General features: G+C 42.6%; 2 protein-coding genes and 1 pseudogene across 3 annotated transcripts in view; 1 reads left to right on the top strand and 2 right to left on the bottom strand.

The window, feature by feature from the left end:
• Nucleotides 1-14523, bottom strand: part of CAGE1 (cancer antigen 1) — a 78671-nt gene extending 64148 nt beyond the window's left edge. The window contains exons 1-2 of the mRNA XM_075553816.1: nucleotides 14422-14523; nucleotides 10702-10789 (exon numbers count right to left, since the gene is read on the bottom strand). Of these exons, the coding sequence (XP_075409931.1) occupies nucleotides 10702-10789; nucleotides 14422-14523 (190 nt within the window). The remainder of the gene's footprint in view (nucleotides 1-10701; nucleotides 10790-14421) is intronic.
• Nucleotides 14524-17158: 2635 nt separating this feature from the next.
• The window catches only part of RIOK1 (RIO kinase 1), a 37389-nt gene continuing 28207 nt past the window's right edge, over nucleotides 17159-26340 (top strand). Inside the window, exons 1-3 of one of the 2 annotated variants that reach the window (XM_075555238.1) lie at nucleotides 17160-17462; nucleotides 25146-25244; nucleotides 25564-25753. In XM_075555238.1, the coding sequence (XP_075411353.1) occupies nucleotides 25195-25244; nucleotides 25564-25753 (240 nt within the window). In that variant the 5' untranslated portion in view covers nucleotides 17160-17462; nucleotides 25146-25194. Of the gene's footprint in view, nucleotides 17463-25145; nucleotides 25245-25563; nucleotides 25754-26340 lie in introns of both variants that reach the window. The other variant, XM_075555237.1, reaches the window with a different exon arrangement.
• On the bottom strand, nucleotides 20153-21340 carry LOC142452978 (keratin, type I cytoskeletal 19 pseudogene; annotated as a pseudogene).

Below are 26340 nucleotides of genomic sequence, written 5' to 3'. Positions count from 1 at the left end.
GAACCTATATAGAGTTTCCAGGACTGTAAATTTTCTCAGGAGCACATAGGCTCATCTTTCCCTCACAGAGTGGCTAGTGGGTTTGAATCACCTTCCTTGAGGCTAGCATTTCAACATTTGTCTGACAGTGCCACCAGGACTGGTTCATTGAATGGACTGGATAGCTTGCTAGCACTGTCAATAAGGTACATGGCACACTTGTGAGGTTGGGATCATGCAAATAAGATGTATGGAACTCTAATGTTTTTGCCATCCCACAAGGCTTAAAACGAGCCATCCCAGAGACAAAAGGGGGAATTTCTCTACCACCGAGAAAGAAGAGTAAGAGTAGATTACAACTTTTGGCACCAAGAACCCTGTGCTGAATTTCCTCAATCCAGGAGGCAGAGAGCTGTGACACTGGACATAATGAGAGACAGTGGAGAGTAGTGGAAATGAAGTGATAGCAGCAGACAGCAGAACCAGGAGGTCGGCAGACCAGTGGAGACAGAGCAGTGGACTTCCAAGATAACAGAGTGAGCAAGTTTAGTTCCTTGGGGGTGGTAGACTTGCTGGTGGAGAGGGGTGCTTTTGAGCACTTACTTGCAGACTTAAAAGAACTTTGTAACACTTGCCAAAGCAGGGCAAAGGCAAAGGGTCCAAGTAGCTGGGTGAAGATGAATGTAGAGAGAGATCTGCAGACACAGTTGAGAAAAGCCTGTCCTAAACACAGAAGGTTATGTATCCTAGTCGTTTCTGATCTTAAATTGTCATCTGTTAATTTCCTATTAAATCCCATAACTGACGGGTAGGGTGACTTCTGTGTGACCAGTGCAAGGAAATTTTGAACCCAGCAGAGAAAGACAGAGTGCCATGGGAGAGATGGTTAGCGTCAGAATTTGTTAAATAAAATAATGGTTGGAGGGTGGAGGTATGTCTGACTGATGCTCATAGGAATAATCAGCCTTCGGCTACTGCTGGTGACCCTTCTCCCCACACGATCCTAGCTGCAATGTATCCACAAGAGAATCTTTCATTGCTTTTGGAACTCAGCCATTGGCACTAGGTCATTCTAATAGAGTACTGTATTTCCTTTATGTTAGATATTTAGGCTGCTTCTAATTCCAGTAGTAAAAACACTGCAGTAAACATTCTTATACATGCTTCCTTGCACATTCGTGTAAAATTTTTGTCTAGATCCCAAATGTACCTAAAATTAGAATTGCTGAATTATAGAAATGAACTATTTTCAAATAACTAGATTTTATAACATTAATCTCTCAAATAATTGTACCAGTAGCAGAAGAGTTCCTTTGCTGCATAACATGTGAGAGTGGTGATAATTTGTTGTTGCGTTTTTCATAGGCTTCCTTTCATGGACCTATTGGTCTTCAGGTTTCTTTTTCTATAATCTACCTGTTATATACTTGGACTGTTTTTCGATTGAGTGATCTTTTATTTACTTAGCGAGTTGGGATGATTTTGTACATCAATCCTCTCTTAAGTATTATGCAAGTGTTTTGTCTTCTTTAAGATTTTGGCCTGTTATTTGTTCTCTGTTAATTATGTTTTGGTCACGCAGAGGTTTTTAAGTTTTGAATAGTCAAATGTATAAACATCTTCCTTTTTGATTTGTACTTTTTATGTTCGCAGAAGCAGTTCCTTTCTTCGTTGTCACAAAGCTCTTAAAAAATTTCACTCTCAGAAGTTAAAGCTTTGGACTTCTGGGAAGATGGCGGACCAGGGGACCCGCATACTCGGAGGGCTCTTTCGAACAAAGCAGGTTTGGTGATCAGGTAGCCAGTGGTAGGAGTCTGGTGAGTGAACTATCCCCCTGGGACAGCACTCACCCGCCACCCCACCATTTGTCCTGAGCCGGGGCCTCGGTAACCCAGGACCCAATTCGTGGGACTTCTCAGGTCACTAGGCTGCCGCCATCGTGGGTGGCCGTGAGTAGCTATAGCCCCACTCCATTCCCAGACCAGGACCCGGAGCCCAGAGTCGCTTGCCGGCTCTGCCAAGACATCCGCAGCAGCTGCCCACTCGAGGGACCCCACTAGGAGAGAAGCTTCCCTTTCCCATGGTTCCCCTCTGCCCATGTGGCAGCGATCTGCACTTGGGCCCGCGTCCCTTGCTCCATTCATCCAAGGCCTGGGTAACTGACTGCAGGCTACCGGGGATGCCCGGGAGACCCCCGTGGGAGACCATCCATCCCCATTGCTGCCTGGGACTTCTCCACCGGCACCCCGTTTGCCCCGCCGCCCACCCCCATCAGTTTAGCGCCCTCTCCACTCCTGGCCCGGAACCCGCGCACTTCCCGCAGGTGCGAGCTGCACCAGAGCCCCTCCCTCTTCTACCCCCAACACTGTGTTTTCGACAGAGCCACTTCAGGCTGCCTTGCGTGACCACGGAGACTTGTGCCCATGGCCTAGAGCGCTAAACCTCCCTGCCGCAGGGTGCGCCATCCAATGCGGACAGCCCCGGGCGCAACTGTGGGCACCCCTCCTACTGGGAGCGCGAGCAACAGGGCTTTGCCCTCCCGCGGCGGTGCTTCCAGTGGCCAGGGTTCCAAGCACTGAGCCTGCCCTGACACATTCCTCCCAGGGTGGGGGTAGGCGCCATTACTGCTGTTTCCCCGCCAGAGCCGCTGCTGTCTGATAGGGTTCGTACCACCGTGGTACCACGTCGATGAGGAGCCTGCACCACTCACAGGACCAGCGGCTCAAGCAATAAACTTTTCCCGCCTGCAAGGGAACCTAGAATACAGCTTTGCGGTCCCCACTGGAGCCATTTGTGCACCCCAGGCGGCTCTCACCACCACGGTGCCCTGCAGGGTACCCAGTGCCAGCTCCTAAGCCTGTCCCAGCTCTTCCCAGCTGGCATAGGAGGGGGGCGCTGCAGCCTGTGCCTCCCTCAGCACCCCTTGTGCCCCCAGCATTTTCCAGGTGGTGGAAGAGGCCCACTTCTGAGGGGCTGCTCCCACCTCTGTAGCCTCTCCCCACAGGCTCAACTCTACAGGCCTTGCAGGGACCTGGGAGTGCTTGCTGATCTGACAGGGCCATGGAAGAGTGGATTAAGAGGGAAGTACTCTTCACAGTAGCTAAGAACCAACTGAAATACCTAGGAATATGTTTAACAAAAAATACTAAAGACTTATACAAGGAAAACTAAAGGACCCTACTACAGGAAACCAAAAGCGACCTCCACAAGTGGAAGAACATCCCCTGCTCCTGGATTGGAAGGCTCAACATAATAAAGATGACAGTCCTACCTAAGGCACTTTACAAGTTCAATGCTATACCAATTCAAATACCATCAACCTTCTTCAAATAATTGGAAAAATTGACCACAAATTTCATATGTAGAGGGAAGTAACCCAGAATTAGTAGAGAACTCCTCAGGAAGAAGGACACCGTTGAAGGACTCGCCTTACCCGATTTTAATGCCTATTACACAGCCACAGTGGTCAAAAAAGCGTGGTACTGGCACAACGACAGACACTCAGACCAATGGAAAAGAATAGAAAGCCAAGAATAAAACCATCACAATATAGATGAACAATCTTCGACAAGGGTCCCAAAACCATCAAGTGGGAAGCGGATGCCCTTTTTAACAAGTGGTGCTGGAAACAATGGATATCCACATGCAGAAAGATGAAACAAGACATTTACCTCACCCCATGCACAAGAATAAACTCAAGGTGGATCACGGACCTAGAAGTTAAACCCCAAACCATCAGGACCATCAAGGAGGGAATTGGGACTAACCTCAGAGCACTGGCCCAGGGAACTCATAGGCTAACTGCAATAGCGAAGGGTACACACACAAGTGAACTGGAAATTGATGAATGGGATTTAATAAGAATAAAGCACCTGTGCACCTCAAAAGACTTCACCAAGAGGTGACAAGACAACCCACAGACTGAGAGAGGATTGTTAGTAATGACACATCGGACAAAGGGCTCATTACTAAAATCGACAACACCCTCATGACCTGCAAAAAGAGAAAAACAGTTAACACTGTAAGGAAGTGGGCAGAAGAACTGAAAAGAACTTTCACTAGGGAGGAGATCCATATGGCCGATAAGCATATGAGAAAGTGTTCGAAGTCTCTAGCCATAAGAGAAATGCAAATCAAAACAACCATAAGATACCACCTAACACCCCTGAGGCTAGCCCAAATCAGCAAATCAGAGAGCAACAAGTGTTGGAGGGCCTGTGGTGAGGTAGGAACCCTCCTCCACTGCTGGTGGTCGTGTAGATTTGTTTGGCCACTGTGGAAAGCAATCTGGCAATACTTAAAGAAAGTGGAAATTGATCTACCTTATGACCCAGCCACCCCTCTACTGAGCATATACCCACTGGAAGCAACAAACAAAACATGACCAGTCATCAGTGCTCCAATATTTATTGCGGCACAATTCGCAATTGCAAAGACTTGGAAACAGCCTAAGTTTCCAACAATAGATGAGTGGATTAGTAAACTCTGGCACATTACAATGGAGTACTATGCAGCACTGAAAATCACGGACGATCACATGAAACATGTTTCATGGGAAAAGTTGGAAGGAATCATGTTAAGTGACATAAGCCAATCTCAAAAGGACAGGTATAACATGAGTCTCCTGAGGTAAGTACAATCAGCATGCCAGGAATAGAAGAATAAACACCTATATCACAATAAATGGGTGGAAGCATAGACAGTTGGAGGGAGGGCAGACCACCCCTAGGGAGGTACATGGGAGTCCAACATAAAGAAGGAGGAGGGGGAGAAGGTGGAGGGAAAAGCGGGGTGGGCAGAAACTGAGTTGATGGCACGGGGGGAACAGGGCACTAACCCACCCAGGAGGAGAGTATTGGATGTGTCCCCACAGAACTGGAACATGCATATGGACCCCATCATGACATGCCAAACCAAGAAGGCAACGTAACGTGCGGAGTAATCAACAAAGAGACTGGAACATATGCCGGCCCCAACCAGAATTAGCTCAACCCCCACCATCGAAGGGAGTACCACAGAAAATGAAAATAGATCATCTGGTGTGGGAAAGGAACTGACCTAACACACCATACCACACCCAGGAGGAGGAAGAACAGAGCAGAGCAAACCTGGACCCACCAAGCTCAGAGGACGATAGCCCAGTTCGGAGGGCCCAATGTACAGAGAGGACCATATAGTTGGCCCCACAGTGAGATGTAACAGCCTGCACTGACCCATTCTCCTACATGGGGCAGCACCGGAGACACAATATGGGATGTGTGACTGAGCTGCCCCCAACACACTAAGGCAAAACACTGGGGGCGTGTAATGGAGCAGAGGAGAAAGCAGAGCAGGGAGGTCCCGAGGGAGTATAAAGGACGGACTTTGAGGCTAGGACATGGCACCCCATCAGATCCATCTGGAAAACACTCCTAAAGGTCAAAAAACAGACCTTAAACTACTAACAAGCTATATTTTTTCTGTCTTTTTGTTATTTTTTTTCCTTTTTTCAAATTTTGTATGTCAGTGGCTTTTTTGTTTGTTAGCTTGTTGGTGTTGCTGCCATCATCACCATAGTCTTATGTGCCACTTTGGTGCTGTCCAAGCCATCTGCAATTTTATGCACATATTAATATATTTTCAGGTCCACCTAGATAAGCTGGACAAACAATATGAGAAGAAAATAATGGGACTAACGGTCCTGGAGTGACATGAGAGTGTGGGAGTTAGGGCAAGGGAGGAGGTGTTGGCCAACCCAGGGACAAGGGAACAGTGAGTGGTTCAAAAACATTGGCAGGGAGGGGATGGGAGGGCTGGTAGGGAGTGATGAAGGGCAAGGAAGGGCAAGGTACCTGAGGGGAATTACTGAAACCAGAATGAAGGCTGAACGTGGTAGTGGGAAAGGAGGAAAGCATAGGAAGGAGAGGAAAGGAGTAGGAGGCAAAGGGCATACATAGAAGCCTAAATACAGACATATACATATGTAAATATATTTATGGTTATGGGGAAATAGACCCACGTGCATATACTTATAGGTTTAGTAGTTGGGTAGCATGTGGTCAGTGGGCCTCCTCACGCGCATTCCCTCAATACAACAGCGCTTTGCTCAGCTAAACGGTCATTTCATGATACCTACCTTCCCGACATGATCGCTGAAAAAAGATGTGTGCATAAGCCAACGTGGTGAAGAAAGCTGGTGGTGCCCGGCTTTCAAAAGATATAGCGTCTGGGGTTTTAAAGGCTTGGAGGCAAACAAGCAGCCATCTAGCTCGGAAGCAACAAAGCCCACAGAGAAGAAGCCTGTGTGAAAGGATCAGGTAGCAGACACTGAAGAACAAAAACCATCACTGTGTGATCATCCCCACATAAACGCTGAAGACAAATGTGTGCATAAGTAAATGCGGTGAAGGCTGATGGTACCCGGCTATCAAGAGATATAGCTTCTGGGTTCTTAAATTCTTGAAAGTAAACAAGCGGCCATCTAGCCCAGAAGCAACAAAGCCCACATGGAAGCAGCACACCAACATGTGTGACCATGAAGGGCCGAGCGGACTAGGTTTCAAGCACCAAAGGTGGGTGGGGGTGGGGGGTAATCATATCGTGAATGAGGGGAGCACATGATGGGGACCCAATTACCCACCTGTAGACAACTGGACATCCCTTGCAGCGGGGTAGTGGGGAGGAGATGAGCCACTCAGGCTTCAGTGTAGCAACAATGAAACTCAAAACCTTCCTCTAGTTCTTAAACGCTTCCTCCCCCCAACTATCATTCTAATCTACCTTACAAACCTAGTTAGACCAGAGGATGCACAGTGGTACAGATGGGGTCTGGAAAGACAGGGAATCTAGGACAGATGAACCCCTCAAGACCAACAGTGAGAGTGGCGATACCAGGAGGGAAAAAGGGGTAAAAGGGGGAACCATTACAGGGATTTACATATAACCTCCTCTCTGGGGGATGGGCAATGGAAAAGTGGGTGAAGGGAGACACCAGGCAGTGTAAGATAAGATAAAATAATAATTTATAAGTTATTAAGGGTTCATGAGGGAGGGGGGAGCGGGAATGAATGGGGATGGGAAATAAGGAAAATGAGGAGCTCATTCCAGGAACCCAGGCAGAAGGCGAATTTTGGGGATGAGGGCAATGAATGTATAGGTGTGCTTTGCACAATTGATGCATGTATGGATTGTGATAAGTGTTGTATGAGTCCCAATAAAGTGATTTAAAAAAAGATGGAGAACATTAAAAAATAGAAGTTAAAGCTTTGCTGTTTATATTTAGGCCTTTAACGTATGTGGAATTAATTTATATGTTTGGTGTGGGGAAAAGTTCTAATTGTTTATCTAGCAACTTGTGAAGATTTTTGATGAATAATCCATTCCTTCCCCCTGATTTATAATGATATTTCTATCAAATGCCACATACTGAGATATATCTGGGTCTATTTGTAGATCTATTATTTCTAGTTAACTAGTTTATTTACTTAATCTTCTACTATACCAAATCAAACCCAAACCCATTGCCAACCAGTTGATTTTGACTCACAGTGACTTTTTAAATTACAGAGTAGAACTGTAGAAGCAGATAGTCACCTCTTTCTCTCATGGTGGGTTCAAACCACTGATATTTCGAATGCCAAGCTCTTAATCACTGAACCATAAGGGTTTCTTTGTGTTATACAAGGCTCCAAAACTCCCAACTCAGTGCCACTGAATCAATTCCGACTTCAATTGACCCTGTAGTTGCAGAGGGTGTAAATCTTCATGGAAGCAGACAGCCTATGCAGAAAGTTGTTGGCTTGACCTTGTGCTTAACATTCCAACACATACCTGATGGGGCTACCAGGGTTCCTACTATACAGGCATTCCCATTTAAAGCACATTTGTGTTAGGATGAACTGTATTTACAATAGCCTGGATTTTATATCTCTTATTATTAGTAATATGTACTATAAGCAATGTTACAGCATTACAGCTATATTATATGCTTAGCTGTGTTACTTGTAGATGTTCAATTTTATGATTTGCTAAAAATATGAGGTAATGACTTAACATCAGAACCACCTTCGATGGAGTTGTTGGAATAAAGCCTAATCTTAAATTGGGGACTACTTTACGTTGTTGTTTTATGCCATCAAGTTGATTTTGATACTTAGTTACCATATACCAGCCTGTGGGAAACTGAGAACCAGGAAGAGGTATGCAGAGTCTGGGAGGCTGAGACTAGTGGGGGGAGGCCTTCATGCTTCTGAGTTGAAGATGAATTCCTGTCACATTCAGCTAATTAAAAGTAATTCCCCACAATGTCCCCCTAATATTGCCAATCTTAAAACACTTCTTACAAGCTCCTGGTTGCTTGCTGTATGATTGAAGTTTATCTGCCTAAAGGCTGTCTGCCGTTGAGAGCAATTCGACCCTATTGTTCCCCCTACCTTAAGTATGGCTCTGATACTAATCATAGATTGTTCCCCTGGAAGAGAGTTCTAGGACATCTAAGGTCAAGCCAGTTGAGAGATGGCCAAGGTTAAGCTGACATCTTAACTCTAGAAACTGCCCATCCTATTGTGTGTGTGCCTCAAATATTTGCACATCCTGTCAAGTGTATGCCCCTAGTACCCCTCCTTCCTATATATGGGTATACCTCTAGTACATGCCCTTCCTGCTATGTATGTGTATGATGTGGCTTGTATGTCTGATGATTACATAAGCCTGTTAGAGAATATGCTGGCGCCCTCTCTGGTTCCTGACTCCATGGAGGAGGTGAGCCCTTGCGTGCCATGTTTGATGTTACTTTAATTTACCCTTCAATTACACAGGTGCTCCTTAGAACCCTTTTTGTTTGGGGCTGGCCCCTACATCAGCCAAACCACCAAACCCACTGTCATTGAGTTCAGGCCTATTCAGTGATTCTATATTATTAGAATTACTTTAAAAACAAACAAATAAACAAACAAATAAAACTGGCTGCTATCAAGTCAAGGCTGACATAATTCAACTCTAAGGACAGGGTAGGGTAGATCTGCCCAAATTTTCGAGACTCTAACTCTTTACGGGAGTAGAAAGCCCTGACCTTATAGCTAGCAGCCTAACAGGTAACCACTATGCCACTTGGGCTCCTTTAGTTCCATATAAATAAATAAATCTTATCTGGTAGGGTATGGAACCCTGGTGGTATATGGTTACCAGTTGGGTTGCGATCCACATGGTTGGCAGTTTGAAACCACCAGCAGCTACTAAGGACAAAGACATGGCTTTCTACTTCCGTAAACAGTTAGTCTTAGAAACCCACAGAGGGCAGCTATGATTCAGCATTGACTTTATGTCAGTGAGTTTGGTTTTTAGATCTGGTAGGATACGTATCAAAACTGTCTTGGGCATTCCCTTCTCACTCCTCCTCCTGCCCCCAACTCTTTACTTCCAAGTTGGAATGTTAGGACTAACTTTCTAAAAGGAAATTTCATTCACTCATAGGTTCGAAAAAAATGGATACCTTAACAGTGTTGAACATTATTTTTTATGCTCCCCAATAAAGTTTTATCATTTTCTCCCTATAGAAATCTCAAAGGCCTGTGATTAGAATGATTTAAAATATTTTAGTTGTATTTTGACCGATAATAGTATCTTAAAATAAAACCCTCCTTTTTCCCCTATGTTTTGATATTGGATTTTTTATGAAAATGAGATAATATGTATTATTACATTAAAATATATATCACCATAAAAACCCTCCTTTTTATAATGAATCGTTGCTGGCACATAGGTATGCTATTGAGTTTTTAATATTGATCTTTATCCAGCATTCCTCCTACACGTTCTTATTAGTTCTAGCAGCTTATCTGTAAAGTCATAAACTTTCTAAGTAGACAATCAATTTTTTAGCAATAATGACAATTTCTTCTCTTCCTTTATAATCCTATATCATCTATTTTTCTTATACCTGCATGTATTGAATTCTATTATTTTAATAAGGCTTATAAAATGTTAATTTGTCATGATATATAATTATATATTACATCGTTTTCTTTAATAAACATGATCTATGTGTTTCATTATATTAACTCCAAAATAATTTTCAGTTATCAGTTTAAGGTTAGAATAAGTAACTTTTGGTTATATCAATATGCATCTTTTAAGATCCTTGTATAGTGTACTATACTGGTGTCACAGAGTGGGATTTGAATCCCATTTCATCCACATGTACAAGTTCATTTTTAGACTCATTTTCCTCAAATGTAAAATAGCAATAAAAGCCCTTAATTCATAGAATTGTGAATTAACTGCGGTATCAAAGTGGTTAATACATCACAGGTTCTTTTTTGCAATTACCAGGTTGTTAATGTTTGCACCAAATTGAATCCCACATAATGGGCCCATGTGACAGAGTGGGAGTACCCCACAGGGTTTTGGGGCTGTGATTTTTATGGAAGCAGATTGCAAGATTTTTCTACTGCAGAGCTGCTAGTTGGGTTCAGCCCTACTTGATTATCAGCAGTTCAAAAGCACCAGCAGCTCCCTGAAAGAAGAGGTGTTCTACTCCTTTAAATAGTTACAGTCTTGGAAACTCACCAGGGCAATTCTATTCTGTCCTACAGGCTATGTGTCAGCATTGACTCAATGTCAGTGAATCTGGTCAGGGGCTAAGTGCCTAACCATGGCACCACCAGAGCTCCTTCTTTGTTATTGCACTAGAACACAAAATTTCTGGCGTTTTGTTGTGCATATTGCCAAAAAAGAGATACTCACCACCTATCAAACTGTCTATTGTATTATAAATATCTTCAGAGAGTGTAATGTTGGACTCACTTTTCTCTTTTACATTCTTTATTTCACTCTGTATTAATAAAAAAATCAAGGCATTAAAATGAATAAATCTTAGCATCAGCTTCTTTTAAAGAAAGAAGTTTCTTTTTTATAAACTTCTTTTAAATATATCTGGGCAACTTCAAAAACATCACAGAAAAATTAAATTAAAAGGTGAAGAGATTTCCCCACAGACTTTTTTTTAAAAACATTTTATTAGGGGCTCATACAACTCTTATCACAATCCATACATATACATACATCAATTGTATAAAGCACATCCATACATTCCCTGCCCCAATCACTCTCAAAGCATTTTCTCTCCACTTAAGCCCTTTGCATCAGGTCCTCTTTATTTTTCCCCCTCCCTCCCCGCTGCCCCCTCCCTCATGTGCCCTTGGTAATTTATACATTGTTATTTTGTCATATCTTGCTCTATCCAGAGTCTCCCTTCCCCCCCTTCTCTGCCGTCCATCTCCCAGGGAGGAGGTCACATGTGGATCCTTGTAATCAGTTCCCCCTTTCCAACCCACTCACCCTCCACTCTCCCAGCATTGCCCCTCACACCCCTGGTCCTGAAGGTATCATCCACCCTGGATTCCCTGTGCCTCCAGCCCTCATATGTACCAGTGTACAGCCTCTGTCCTATCCAGCCCTGCAAGGTAGAATTCGGATCATGGTAGTTGTCCCCACAGACTTTTGAAGCCCCCTTTGATGTACACTGCTATGCAATTTTCTGTTAGAAACTTTTGTTGTACGAAAAAAATAGACTTTCTATTATCCTTCCTCACTGTATATTTCAGCTTCTTTTTGATAAAACCACGCTAACAGTCACAATATTTCACAACAAATGAAATCAATGTCTACCTATTGTTTGTTTTATTATTTCCCTCTTTTAATATTTTGCTTTTTCAGGAAGTCATATCATGTGACAATAAAAGTATTTAGCTATAGGGATAAATAACATGCTATAGGGATAAATGGATATGCTACAGGGATAAATAGTAGCATTTATGAAAAGAAAATGGAATTTTCCACAAACTTTTTAAGTCCCCTCATATAAGTGTCATTGATAAATCTTTGATGTTTGTCAACTTTAGTGGAAATGGTATTCTGGTAGTTGGTATAATGGCCTAAATGGTATAAAATAGGGCTTCAATAATAAGGGGAAAACTATTTCAACTAAGGGGGATTTATAAAAATTCATGTACGTCTTATCTCAAAGTTACCAAAAGATAAAAGAGTTTTAAGTAAATTAGTAGTAAATTTTTAAAAGTAAATTAGTAATAGAAATAAGACAGTGAGGAAAATATATTAAAGGTTTAAGAAAATATTGGCAAGATCATTAAGTATGAGCACCTAAATAATGCTATAAAAATATTGAAGTAAGCTGACTATAAACCTCCATTTGATAAAACTTCTAAGTATTGTTCTACTTGTTGGACCTACTTGAAAGTAACAAAATTATCTATATAACAATTTTATTTCAACTTGCAAATCCAGACCATTTCTCTTAATTAAATAAAAATATACAAGATAATTGAAAAATAAAATTTGTCACACATGAAGAGAATAAAATGTTAGGGGAAATGGAACTGAAAAAATACCGGAGTTTCCCCACAAATTTTTGAAAATCCTCATCATTGTTGTACTTATACCAACTTCTTTTTTTTAATCATTTTATTGGGGGGATCTTATAACATTCCATACTTCAATTGTATCAAGTGTATTTGTACATATGCTGCCATCATCATTTTCTAAACATTTACTTTCTATTTGAGCCCTTGGGATCAGCTCTTTTCCCCTCCTTCCTACACTCTGACCCCTTGATAAATTATAAATTATTATTGCTGTCATATCTTACATCCACCACTGGTGTCTCCCTTCATCTACCTTTCTGTTGTTCGTCCCCCTGGTGGTGGTGGTGGTGGGGTACAAAACTTCTTGGCATTGCACTACTCATAGAATTTCAGATAATTTCTTAAGTCAAATCATCTGTAATTTTGTTATTTTGACTAAAATATGCATTTTGACTCTTTTGGTCTATTTTTCATAAAGAAAAACATTTTGTGCTTAATATATTGGAAGCTAAATAACTGTAATACTATGGTCAAAATAAAATTTTAAATGAAAAGTTTTAAAAAATAATTATAAAGTTAACAACAAAAACAAAAATACTTTCAAAAGTCCACTACCCAGAGTAAGAATCGAAGTGATCTTTTTTTGATGGGAAAAAATGTAGTTGTATTAACATATTTAAGGTTAGATGTCCATTCCTACATGCATATCATAATTTAACTCATCCCCTATTGATGAAAATTTAGTTTACTTTTAATATTTGGAGTAGTTATGAATGGATCTAAAAATACTTCTATGAATGCTTCTTACAGGTAGAATTGCTAAAAATAACCAACAAAAAATCACATTTCAAATTTTTAATTCCTACACATACATAGCTCCTAGAAAACTCTATGAACCTATAGGTGAACCATATGAAATCACATTTACCTTTTTTGACTCATAGTAAGGCAATTTCATAGGGCTTGCTTTTGTTGTTAGTTGCCATTAAATTAGCCCCCAACTCATGAACTCCTTGCATAATGGAACAAAATGCTGCCTGGTCTGTCCTTCACCATCCTCAAGATCATTGTAGATCACCCTTAGAATGGAAGTTCGATTGAAACTCATTCAACCTTAGAACAACATACAACATTAGAACTTAAGCCTTCACTTAAGTCAGGATGGTGGCTGCCCTGCAGTAGTTCTCAACCTGTGGTTCGGGACCCCTTTTACAGGGGTCGCCCAATTCATAACAGTAATAAAATGACAGTGATGAAGTAGCAATGAAAATAATTTTATGGTTGGGGGTCACCACCACATGAGGAACTGTGTTAAAGGGAGATGGTATTAGGAAGGTAGAGAACCATTGCCTTAAGGTATACCGTATATACTTGCATATAAGCCGACCTCAGTACCAGCCAAGGCACCTAATTTTACCACAAAAACTGTATTAAAAATGTGCTGGAAAATTCTGCTTATACACGGCTATATATGGTACTTGCCTGAATTTGAATCCTGAATCTAACAGGTGAGAAGTCTACCACTCAACCATAACTGCTTCCTGTGTAACCACATGTATTCCACCTATTTTTCTGTATTCTTGGCTAATAACTGAAATAAACAACATTCATGAAGATCTTGGGATGTTAATAGGTGTTCTGTGAGAAAGAACACTAGGGCATTTACTGAAATAGGAATGGGGTCATTTACATGCAGGTGTTCTCAATGCCATGATGAATGATGTGAACCAAATATATATATTCCACTATATCTACTGATATAGTGGAAGATGGGCTGGCTCAAGCAATAGGCCTCTTATACTTTCATTCTCTGTAGCTGATTTGTTGTGGTTATGTCCCCTGGCTGCTTTCTTGGGACTTTATAAGGTGAGAAAATTATTGATCACAGGATCATTTTGAACAATCTTTAAAATTCTACCTTTCATTGTACACTAATGGAACTGGAGAAATCAGACTATTCTCTCTTCTCTGCCTCCACTGTAGAGTCTTTCACTGCTCCTGTTGTTGAAAAAAATTTTTCATGTGGAAGCTAATATGATCCTGAATGCATCTACAGCTTCTAGAATATATGAACAATGCATACCTGAGGCAAGTCTGAAATGGTACCACTGATTTCCACACACAAGGGAGAAGTTGAAGTTAAGTCTTGAGAAAGACTGTTGATATTCACATCTGCTTCTGACATACTTCCTAATATCTTCTTGAGAAGTGTCCACTTTGAATTATATAGAATCTGAAGTCAATGACCAAAATTGTTGATAGTTCTTGTTCTGAAAAGTTGAATGATGGGGGTACCTCTTAACAATAAAGTAAAACAAGTTTAACTTCCAGTAGTATATACAAAGAGCTATGAGCTACGTTTCCCATCCTTCCCATTAAAATAGCAACATTTACAGTCCCCAAGCTTAATGTCATTTGTCAAGTTGGGGAAGATTTTTAGTCTGAGTATACCATGTCAGTCAATATTGATTTGGACAAATCCCCAAACTAACCCACCACTGTCCAGTGAATTTTGACTTAGTGAACTTATAAGACAAAGTAAAACTGCCCCATAGGATTTCCCGGGCTATACATCTTTAGGGAAGTCAACTTTATCCCACAGTGATTGAGTAAAATAAAAGGTAATTTCCTAGAAAGCATAGAATCCAAAAAGTGAGGGGATCTCAGTTATTTTAATCAAAATATCAAAAAGACTCTATGTACTTAGACCTTGGGCAAAAGGTAGGGATAAAGTTGGATCATTTATCAGTCCTGATTAGCTTACTTGCTTCATTGACTTTTATTCTTTATCAAATGATGCGATAGATTTGAAAACAACCCTTTGAGTGGAGTAACTAATCTATTGTTGTTAGGTGCAGCAGAGTAGAATTTTGACTTGTGGTGACCCAAAGTGAATAGACCTTCCAGGTCAGGTTTTGTAGGCTACAATCTTTGTGGGAGTTGATAGGGCTTCTTCTACATTACATTTGGGTACATTCCAACTCAGCCTTCTGATCACAGCAGTGTGCTTAATTGTACCACCAGGGCTTTATGAGACTTCACGAGACATGGTATTTCTAGTTACTTAGTACTTTCTCTTTTGAAAACCCACGATCAATTCAAAGCTAACATTGTAAAATCAGTTTTCTCTCCTTACTTTCCTATCCTCTGGCACTTGAGTTTGAAAACTTTGAAACACTGTTTTGGCATGCTTCCACATCTATTAACTTGACAGGATTTGGTATTTGAATATCATCCATGGCTATTTAGCTATCAGTTTCTCCTTTCAAAATTTCCTCATGAACTCTCTGCTCTACCAGGGACCAGGAATGGAAAGCATGTTCGGTCACTTTAAATTCCTATTATTCTACTTTCCAGGCCTTTCGTATCAACCCACTTTACCTACCTAGTACTCATTCTAGCTTATCTTGTTCCAGCTCATTGGAAGACCTCTTACTCTACTATCACTTTAGTAATTTGTCCTTGCATGACCTTTCCCAACTATTCTTCCAATTTTAAAATTTCTTTCAAATCTCAGTCTCAATATGTACTTCATAATTCAACATGTTGATTGTTCTCATCTTCAACCATTTTTCAAGTGTCAGAATTTAAGCACCTTGGGGGTGGGGTGGTCTATTTATTCAATGCTACCTACAGCAAATAAACCAGGGTTGCCCAGAAATATTGATTGAATGAGTTCTGCACTCCAATATTTATTACTATAAAATCCTTTTCACCTAGTCACTAATTATTTGCCTGGATTAATCACTCCACTTGTTGAAGGTTGTTTTCAAACCTATTGCATCATATGGTAAAGAATAAAAATCAATGAGGCAAGTAATCTAATCAGGACTGATTAACCATCCAACTTTATGCCTACCTTCTGCCTAATTTCGATGCACATTAAAGCTTCTGGCTTGTGGGGAAGAAGACCTGAAAATTTTTTCTCTTCTTTTCCAAATGTAAAATAGGAAAGGATCATGTACCGTAAAATTTTTGTGAACCCAGAACCCTTAATTACACTTAGCATTTTGTTCACCATTCACCTGGCACTGCAGACAACCAATTTACTTTTATTATATATTTTTAAATTTATTTTTCCCATCTCTGATTTGTCCTTTTCACTACTCTCATTAGATTTAAAAGCATTTATCTAAATATGTGGGTATCCCAAAGGCATTTTAAAGCTGTTCTGAGATAGGCTTTAAATTTTAAAAGAAGTGTCATTGGTGTTACTAGCGAAATTCTAAGGTTTTGAATCTAAGCGTTCTCTTCAACCATAGTACTCTGCTATAAACTTGAAAACTCTTATATTTTTATTTCAAAACATCGCACTAAACTTTTTAAGTCGCAAAGGTGTTGCAGGTCCATACAGTTTCTTGGGCTTACAATAAGGATTTCGGACTTCCTCCTTCCTCACTGAGTTTTGCGGGAGGGAGAATACTTATCGCCGTTTTTCACGAATGATTAAAAAAAAAAAATAGCAGTTGGGATCTAGGCGCGTGGGAGCAAGCCTGTTGTGACGTCCGCTGGACCCCGCCAATCTCGTCCAGGTGAGGCGCCCGTCGGACTCCAATGGCCTCCGGCCTGGTCTCCGCGAGCAGCACCACCCATAAAGCTCTGCGGGTAAAACCTCCAAGATCGATCAACCCGCGTATCTGCAGGACAAGACAAAGTGCGACACCACTGGGCAGGCAGCTGCTGGTTCATCACACTCGCCCGGGTGTCATTCTCCGACCGCACCGGGAGCAAACTTCTCCAATGAAGTACGGGATAAGGAGGGACTTCCGGTTGGAAGGTGCGTTTCCAGACACGGGCTTCCGGTCTGACCGGGCTTCCGGTCTGGGCGGGACTTCCGGTCAGAGTGGCTCCGGGTGCCCAGGCAGTGGCTCCTGCGCTGTCCCGCAGCACGTGTCACGCGCCGTTGGCCTTAGGGTCGCTTGGGTGGCGTTAGAGGTGAGGATCCACGGAGAGGTCATTGGATCGGCGGTGCGTGAAGCCATCTCCGCGTCGATTGCCTTCCAGCGTAGGCTGCGCGGCCATCGGTTTTCTGCGGACTCGCCAACGGCGCGTCATGGACTACCGGCGGCTCGTGATGAGCCGGATAGTCCCGGGGCAGTTCGACGACGCGGATGCGTCTGACAGGTAGACACTGGCTTTGTTCGGATTCTGCCCTCTCCTCCGCTGCTGCTTAACTAGAGTTGACTTTTTCCTTTTTTTTTTTTGCTTTTAATGTGGGATTTCTGGGGAGACACGAGGAGGCCTCTCACAGCCGAGTCTTTGCTCTCTGTTTACAGCGAGGTTAAGAAAGCCAGCTGTTATATCATTGTGAATGAGGGGGGAGTGTGGAGTGGGGACCCAAAGTCCATCTGTAGGTAACGGGACATTCTCTTACAGAAGGATCGCGGGGAGGAGACGAGCCAGTCAGGGTGCAGTGTAGCAACGATGAAACACAACTTTCCTGTAATTCTTAAGTGCTTCCTCCCCCCACTGTCGTGACCCAAATCCTGCCTTACAAATCTGACTGGACTAGAGGATGTACACGAGTACAGATAGGAACTGGAAACACAGGGAATCCAGGGTGGATGATCCCTTCAGGACCAGTGGTGAGAGTGGCGATACCGGAGGGTGGAGGGAAGGTGGGGTAGAAAGAGGGGGAACCGATTATAAGGATTTGTATATAACCTCCCTGAGGGTCGGACAACAGAAAAGTGGGTGAAGGGAGGGAGTCGTCGGACAGTGTAAAACATGACAAAAAATAATTTATAAATTATCAAGGGTTCACGAGGGAGGGGGAGAGGGGAAGGAGGGAGAAAAATGAGCTCATACCAAGGACTTAAGTGGGCAGCAAATGTTTTGAGAATGATGATGTGCTTGACACAATGGATGTATGTATGGATTGTGATAAGAGTTGTGTAAGCCCCCAGTAAAATGATTTAAAATATTAAAAAGCCAGCTGTTAGGGTATTTGGGGTGCCCAGATTAGTCAAGGATGCTGAGACACACAGTTTGGAAACGGGTTTTTCTGCTTTTACTACATGAATACTGAGTACTTCCTACCAACCAGCACCAGTGTTGGTACCAAAGTATAAATAAGAATACTAAGGTCCTGCAGCGATGGAACTTGGAATGGAGGGGGTGGGTACTTAGATTTTGCAAGACCACATTATGTTACACAAATCCTTCAGAGTGGACAGAAGAATTTAGGGAAGTTAAGTGGGCAAGAAACAGCTGGTGAATAATGTTAATGGAAACAAGAGTACACTTGTTTACCATCCACCATTAAGTATTGTGTAGATAAACCAGTGACCTCCCCCAGTGTGATTTGCCCTGAGGGGACCTTTGGAAATCTCGACACATTTTTGGTTACCATAAATGGCTACTGGTAAAAAAAAAACACCAAAAACCAAATGGCTACTGGTATCCAGGAGGTAGATGTCAAGGATGCTGCTAAACACTCTAAAGTGTATAAGACACCTCCTGCCATAGAAAATTATCTGGCTAAGGTTAAGAAGCCTTGGTACAAATAGAAATTACAACTTTAATATTGCCATTCTACATTATTGGCAATTGGAGGATTATGATGATGAAATCTTTTAAAAAACCCCAAATCTTCACTGCTGTTGAGTTGATGCTGACCTAATAGGACAGGGTAGAAATACCCGTGGGTTTCCAAGACTAAAATCTTTTTTAAAAAACATTTTATTGGGGGCTTATTCAACTCCATCCATTGTGTCAAGCACATTTGTACATTTGTTGCCATCATCATTCTCAAAACATTTGCTTTCCACTTGAGTCCTTGGTATCAGCTCCTGATTCTTTCCCTCCCCACCCTCTCTCATGAACCCTTGATAATTTATAAATTATTATTTTTTTTATGTCTTACATGTCTCCTTTTACCGACTTTTCTGTTGTCCATCCCCGTGGGAGGGGGTTATATGTAGATCCTTGTGATTGGTTCCCCTTTCTCCCCTACCTTCCCCTTCCCCTCCTGGTATCTACTCTCATTATTGGTCCTGAGGGGTTTATCTGTCCTGATTTCCCTGTGTTTCCAGCTCTGTTCTATACCAGTTTGCATCCTCTGGTCTAGCCGAATTTGTAAGGTAGTATTGGGATCATGATAGTGGTGGGGAGGAACCATTAAAGAACTAGAAGAAAGTTGTATGTTTCATTGGTGCTATAATGCACCCTGACTGGCTTCGTCTCCTCCCCGTGACCCTTCTGTAAGGGGATGTCCAATTGCCTATAGATGGGCTTTGGGTCTCCCCTGCACTTACCCTCATTCTCAATGATATGATTTTTTTGTTCTTTGATGGCTTATACCTGATCCTATCAAAACCTCATGATTGCACAGGCTGGTGTGCTACATCCATGTGGGCTTTGTCGCTTCTCAGCTAGATGGCCGCTTGTTTACCTTCAAGTCTTTAAGACCCTAGACACTATATCTTTTGATTGCTGGGCTCCATCAGCTTTCTTCACCACATTTGCTTATGCACCCATTTGTCTTCAGCAATCATGTTGGGAAGGTGAGCATCATGGAATGCCAGTTTAGTAGAACAAAGTGTTCTTACATTGAGGCAGTTCTTGAGTAGAGGCCCAATGTCCATCTGCTACCTTAATACGAAACCTATAAATAAATGCATGTAGATCTATTTCCCTATTGTCATATATAAATATGTTTACATATATTTGTACATGCCTGTATTTAGACCTCTATAGATACCCTTTTTTTTAACCATGCCATAGTTTTATTGGACGTTCTGGGGGAAGAGACAGGGGTAAGGGTCCCACCGCTTGGTACGGGGGCCTCTGCAGAAGAGCAGGAAGCCCAGGACTCAGAGCTCCCTGGTGGTGGGCAGGTCCTTGTAGTGAGCATCCTGGCCCTCGAGCCTACTGCGATAGGTGGCGATCTCCTGCTCCAGCCGCGACTTGATGCCCAAGAGCAGCTGGTACTCCTGGTTCTGCTGCTCCATGTTGGAGCACACGTTGCTCAGCTGGGCCTCCATGCTACTGATCATCACCTGGATCTGCGCCAGATGGGTTCCATAGCGCGCCTCCGTCTCTGCCAGGGTGCTTTCCAGGGCGGCTTTCATGCTCAGCTGTGACTGCAACTCAATCTCCAGGCTCTGGAGCGTCCACCGCAGGTCAGTTACCTCCGTCTTGCTGACCTGGAGTTTCTGTGTGTGGCCATCGACCTCCACTTTCAGCTCCTCAGTCTGCTTGATGAACCATGCTTCAGCATCCTTCCGGTTCTTCTCGGCCATGATCTTGTACTGGCTCCTCATGTCGTTCAGGATCTTGGCCAGGTCGATGCCTGGTGTAGAATCCACCTCCACACTGACTTGGCCCCCCACCTGGGCCTTCAAGACACTGATTTCCTCCTCGTGGTTCTTCTTCAGGAAGGCCAGCTCCTCCTTCAGCCCTTCGATCTGCATCTCCAGGTCGGCGCGGGCCAGCGTCAGCTTGTCCAGCACATGGCGCAGCCCGTTGATGTCCGCCTCCACGCTCACACGCAGGGCCTGCTCGGTCTCGAACTTGGTGCGGAAGTCATCCGCCACCAGGCGGGCATTGTCAATCTGCAGCACAACCTTGGAGTTCTGGATGCTGGCACCGAGAATCTGGTTCTGCAGCCCCTCGATGGTCTTGTAGTAGTGGCTGTAGTCGCGGGCGAGGCCCGGGCCCTGCTTCTGGTACCAGTCATGGATCTTCACCTCCAGGTCGGTGTTGACCTCCTCCAGGGCGTGCACCTTGTCCAGGTAGGAGGCCAGGCGGTCGTTGAGGTTCTGCATGGTGATCTTCTCGTTGCCGGAGAGGAGGCCGTCGGATGTGGACAGGTAGCTCGCATAGCCACCGCCGTAGCCCCCGGAGGAGGACGAGGACACGAGGCGAGTGTACGACACGGACACGTCGCGGCCACCAGAGCCCCCATGGATGCTGAGCGCGTGTAAGAAGAGCATGGAGCCGCCGCCCATGCCCCCGAAGGACGAGGCGGAGGAAGACTGGCGATAGCTGTAGGAAGCCATGGCGAGACTGAGCCTGAGCCTGAGCCGGAGAGCAGGAAACATTGGCCTTTGGAGCTGCGGCTGCAAGAGGAGTCTATAGATACCCTTTGCCTCCTAGTTCTTTCCTCTATTTCCTTTTACTTTCCTTTTGTCCCACTATGATGTTCAGCCTTCATTTGGGTTTCAGTGATTCCTCTCAATTACATTGCCCTTGATCAAGCCCTACCAGGCCTCCTACACCTTCATTGCTTTGATTTTGGATCACTTGTTGTTCTCTTGTCCCTGGGGTTGTTAGCACCCACTTCCTTTTCCTTGCCGCCTCCTCTCCCATGTCCCCCCAGAACTGTTTGGTCTCCTTGTTTTCTCCTCCAGATTGTTTATCCCACCTACCTTATCTAGATAGCCCTCCAGAGATAATAATATGCACAAAAAATAAGACAGAGGAAAACAAAGCAACAAAAGAAAACTACAACAGCAAATCCGAGGACAAAAAAAAGAAAAGCCTGTAAACAGTTCAAGGTCTGTTTATTGACCTTTAGGAGTGTTTTTTGGTTGAGTCTGATGGGGTGCCACACCCTGGCCCGAGAGTCTCTTTTTGGTATTCCTTGGGGACTTCATTGCTCTGTTGCCCTTGCTGTTCTATTGCACTCTCTCAGTGTTTCACCTCATTGTGGTCGAGTCAGATCAGACACAATTCCCGCACTGTGTCTTCAGTGTTCCTGTAGCGCTATGTGTCAGTGAAGGGCGTTGTGTCTTGTAGTGGTGCTGGCCTTATGGTCCTCTCTGTGCTTTGGCTGCTCTGCGCGGGAATATTTGCCTCAGGGCTTGGTGGGCCAGGATGTGTTTCACTCTCTTTTCCTCTCCCTTCATTTGCTCCTGTCTGAGACTATTAATCTTTATGGGTGTAGAAAGCCCCATCTTTCTCCTAAGGAGTGGCTGGTAGTTTCAAAATGCTGACCTTGCAGTTAGCAGCCCAACTTGTAACCACTATGCCAGGTGGCTATATGGAAGCCTAGTAGATATCAATAGCAGGGTGTGTTAGTCTGGGAACTTTAGAGAAGCAAATCCACAGAAACTTATGTGTAAGAGAGGTTTTATGTAAAGATTAAGTGCACTTCAAGAAAACATCCCAACCCTGTGCTGCCCAAGCCCACAAGTCCAACATTAACCCATCAACCCATATGTCCAACACCAATCCACAAAATCCTCCTCCATCTCACAAAACAGACACAATGATGCCAACTGCAGGAGGAAAGCCAAGTTAGTGAATGTGAAAGCATCTCACTGCTGGCAGGCATCTCCACACAGGTGCTCCAGCACCCTGGGCTGCATCAGGGTAGGCCCATGTGGCTTCTCTTTGGGGATGTCTTGCAGGAAGTGAGCCTGTCAGTTGAAGCAGGGAACTGGCTAAGGTCGCTGTACCGCAGTCCGACCATCAGAAAGCAAGAGACCTGATAAGTAGAAGGGCAAGGCTCACCAAGTCATTTAGCTCTCCACCCTTCAATTAATCCCACATGTGTTTATCGGCCCCGTTGGCACAATAAAGTAACTACCTCACAGGGTTTTAGTCATTTGTTCTTCCCTCTACCCAGGAAGAAATGGAGGCCTCTGAGCATGACTAATAAGTTGGGCTTGATATCTGATTTAAATTTGCTTATGCCTACTGTTTTTAAACTGGTAGTGTGTATTACTAGTTACTTCACTTGACTTGTGCATAGTGTCTACATGAGGTAAAAATGGTAGTACTGTGATTGAATTTGGCCTACAAATATGTTTTATTTGGTATATAAAATGTTTTTATAAAAATTAACAAAGCAGTTGTGTTTTAAAAGGGAGATTTTACATAAAAATTCAGATTTTTGGCTTCTCTTGGAAAAATAGGCCAAGTAACACTGGATTTGAAATCTTACATGGCAAGAAAAAAAAACCTCTTTAGTCCCACTTTCTCTTTTGTAATCATTTTTTTGGGGCCTCGTACAACTCATCACCATACATACATCGATTGTATCAAACATATTTTTCCACTTGTTGCCATCATCATTCTCAAAACATTTTCTTTCTACTTCAGCCCTTGGTGTTAGCTCCTCATTTCCTCCTCCCCTTTTCTCCCTCATGAACCCTTGATAATTTATAAATTATTATTTTTCATGTCTTACACTGACCTTGGTAAGGTAGAACTGGGATCATGATAGTGGGTGGTGAGTAAACGTTAAAGAACTAGAGGAAAGTTGTATATTTCATTGGTGCTGTACTGCAAGTCCCCCATTCTTTATCCAAAACCTGGTCTCTCACTTTGCCAGTCCCCACGTCTTTGTCTTGTACCCCCTGTTGCTACTATAGTGCTCTCTACCTGCTTTCCTCGTTCCTCCCTTTCATGAACACTAGTGATTCAGAGTTCTCAGTATAACATAAAGAAATTGCAATACAGATCCTTTTGCGGCAGGTTAGAATTGCATTAAAGGCAAAGCTTGGTTAGGCTTATCCCAAATATTTATAAGAATGTTTCTTCTCCCTCCTGTCTCTTCAAATAGTTCTGTGAAACTAGAGTTGGATTGTAGTACATAGGTAGGTCAGTACATTGAGCAGAGAAAATAAAGATATTCTAACTTCAGTAAGATTTAACACTTGATGTTTCCCATTCCCCAGTAGGACTTGGACACGAAGAATAAGCAAACAGCTGCAGTAGAGATATGAAAAAGAGGAAAGTTTGGTACACATAACATTCAACGAGATTCACTCATTAAATCAATTTTGACTCATAGCCACCTGATAGGACAGGGTAGAACTGTACATGTGGGTTTCTGAAACTAGCCTTTTATGGAAGTATAGAGCCTCATTTTTCTTCCATAGGGCTGACCTTGTGGTTAGCAGCTTAATTTGGAGCCCACTAGGACTTCTTGGTATTACAAAGCTTGCTGGAAGATAAGTTATAAGGGACTCTTTTAAGTTTTGTCAATAGTAGATCTTTTTTTTTAAAAATATTTTTAAATACTTTTATTGAGGATCTTACATCTCTTATCACAATCCATACATTCCTCCAATGTGTCGAACACATTTGCACATATGCCGCCATCATCATTTTCTTTTTTTTAAAAAAATTTTTTTATTTTAACAATTTATTGGGGCTGATACAATTCTTTTCACAGTTCATACATATACATACATCAATTGTATAAAGCACATCTGTACAGTCTTTGCCCTAATCATTTTTTTCTCTTTTCTTCTTTTACATTTTATTAGGGACTCAAACAACTCTTACCACAATCCATACATATACATACATCAATTGTATAAAGCACATCCATACATTCCCTGCCCCAATCATTCTCAAGGCATTTGCTCTCCACTTAAGCCCCTTGCATCAGGTCCTCTTCCCCCCCCCTCCCTCCCCATTCCCCCCTCCCTCATATGCCCTTGGTAATTTATACCTCGTTATTTTGTCATATCTTGCCCTATCCGGAGCCCCCCTCCCCCCCTTCTCTGCCGTCCCTCTCCCAGGGAGGAGGTCACATGTGGATCCTTGTAATCAGTTCCCCCTTTCCAACCCACTCACCCTCCACTCTCCCAGCATCGCCCCTCACACCCTTGGTCCTGAAGGTATCATCCACCCTGGATTCCCTGTACCTCCAACCCTCATATGTACCAGTGTACAGCCTCTGTCCTATCCAGCCCTGCAAGGTAGAATTCGGATCATGGTAGTTGGGGGGAGGAAGCATCCAGGATCTGGGGGAAAGCTGTGTTCTTCATCGATACTACCTCACACCCTAATTAACCCATCTCCTCTCCTAAACCCCTCTATGAGGGGATCTCCATTGGCCGATTAAAGGCTTGAAGGTGAACAAGCGGCCATCTAGCTCAGAAGCAAATAAGCCCACATGGAAGAAGCACACCGGCCAGTGCGATCACGAGGTGCCCAAGGGACCAGGTATAAGGCATCATGCAAAAAAAAAAAAAAGATATAAGTGTGTGTATGTATGTGTATATATGTATATATATATCATACAAGGCCCAAGTAGATCTTTTTTTAACAGTTTTATCGGCATTTAATTCACATGTCACATAATTCAGTTGTTCATTCATATCCAAAAGAATTGTGTAATCATCACCAGAGTCAGTTTTAGAACATTTTCTTGCACTTGTCTGTATTAGCTTCCCATTTCCCCCACATCATTATATATTAAGTAATTGGGTATGTGAGTTCAATGAAAGTATATGTAAACATGCCAAAATATTGTTATTTCTAGTGAAAACATAGACTTGAAGATGATCAAAAAGGAGACTAGTGCTCCTCTTGAAGATTTTCGAACTAAGACCGAATATGAGATTGAAGAGGAAGAAGAGGAGGATTATGATGAGGATGATGATTGGGACTGGGATTATGGAGTTGGGAAACTCACAAAGGGTTATGCATCCACTGCAGGGAGTAACTCACAGGTATGTTATAAATGATCCATTAACATCTTTAAGCTAGTATCTCTTCATAAGACTTTCCATTGAGTTCTTATTGATGTGGTTTCGGAATCAGTATAGTAACTGAAGTATTTCTCACAGGTTAGCCTATGTACCTCCAACCTATGTACCTCCAGCCTCACTGTACCTCCAGCCTAATAAAGAATGTTTGTTAAAATTAAAGTATAATTAATTTAAAAAATATTAAGATTAAGAGGTTGGATAGGAATATATATATATATATGAAAAGATACAATGAGTATAAATGATTAAGAAACATGAAAGTTTCTCAACCTAATTTAGTAATTAAAGAAATATTAAAAAATAAAAATAAAGATTAAATAATTAGATGGGCCAGATAGCCTTTTTTTAAATCCGAGAAACTGACAGTGACACAAATATATAATTTGATAACTAATTTTAAATAAGTACAATGTGATGAAGCTTATAACATTTCTGACTCAGCAGTTCTTCTAAGAGTATGTCATGACTTAGTTGTAGCAATGATCATCCAGTATTGTTTGCAGTGGAAGAACATTAGAAACAACTCAGAGTCCCAACCATAGCAAATT

Source organism: Tenrec ecaudatus, chromosome 7, assembly GCF_050624435.1.
Source record: "Tenrec ecaudatus isolate mTenEca1 chromosome 7, mTenEca1.hap1, whole genome shotgun sequence".
Classification (NCBI taxonomy): Eukaryota; Metazoa; Chordata; class Mammalia; order Afrosoricida; family Tenrecidae; genus Tenrec; species Tenrec ecaudatus.
This window is presented reverse-complemented; position numbering and strand designations above follow the sequence as displayed.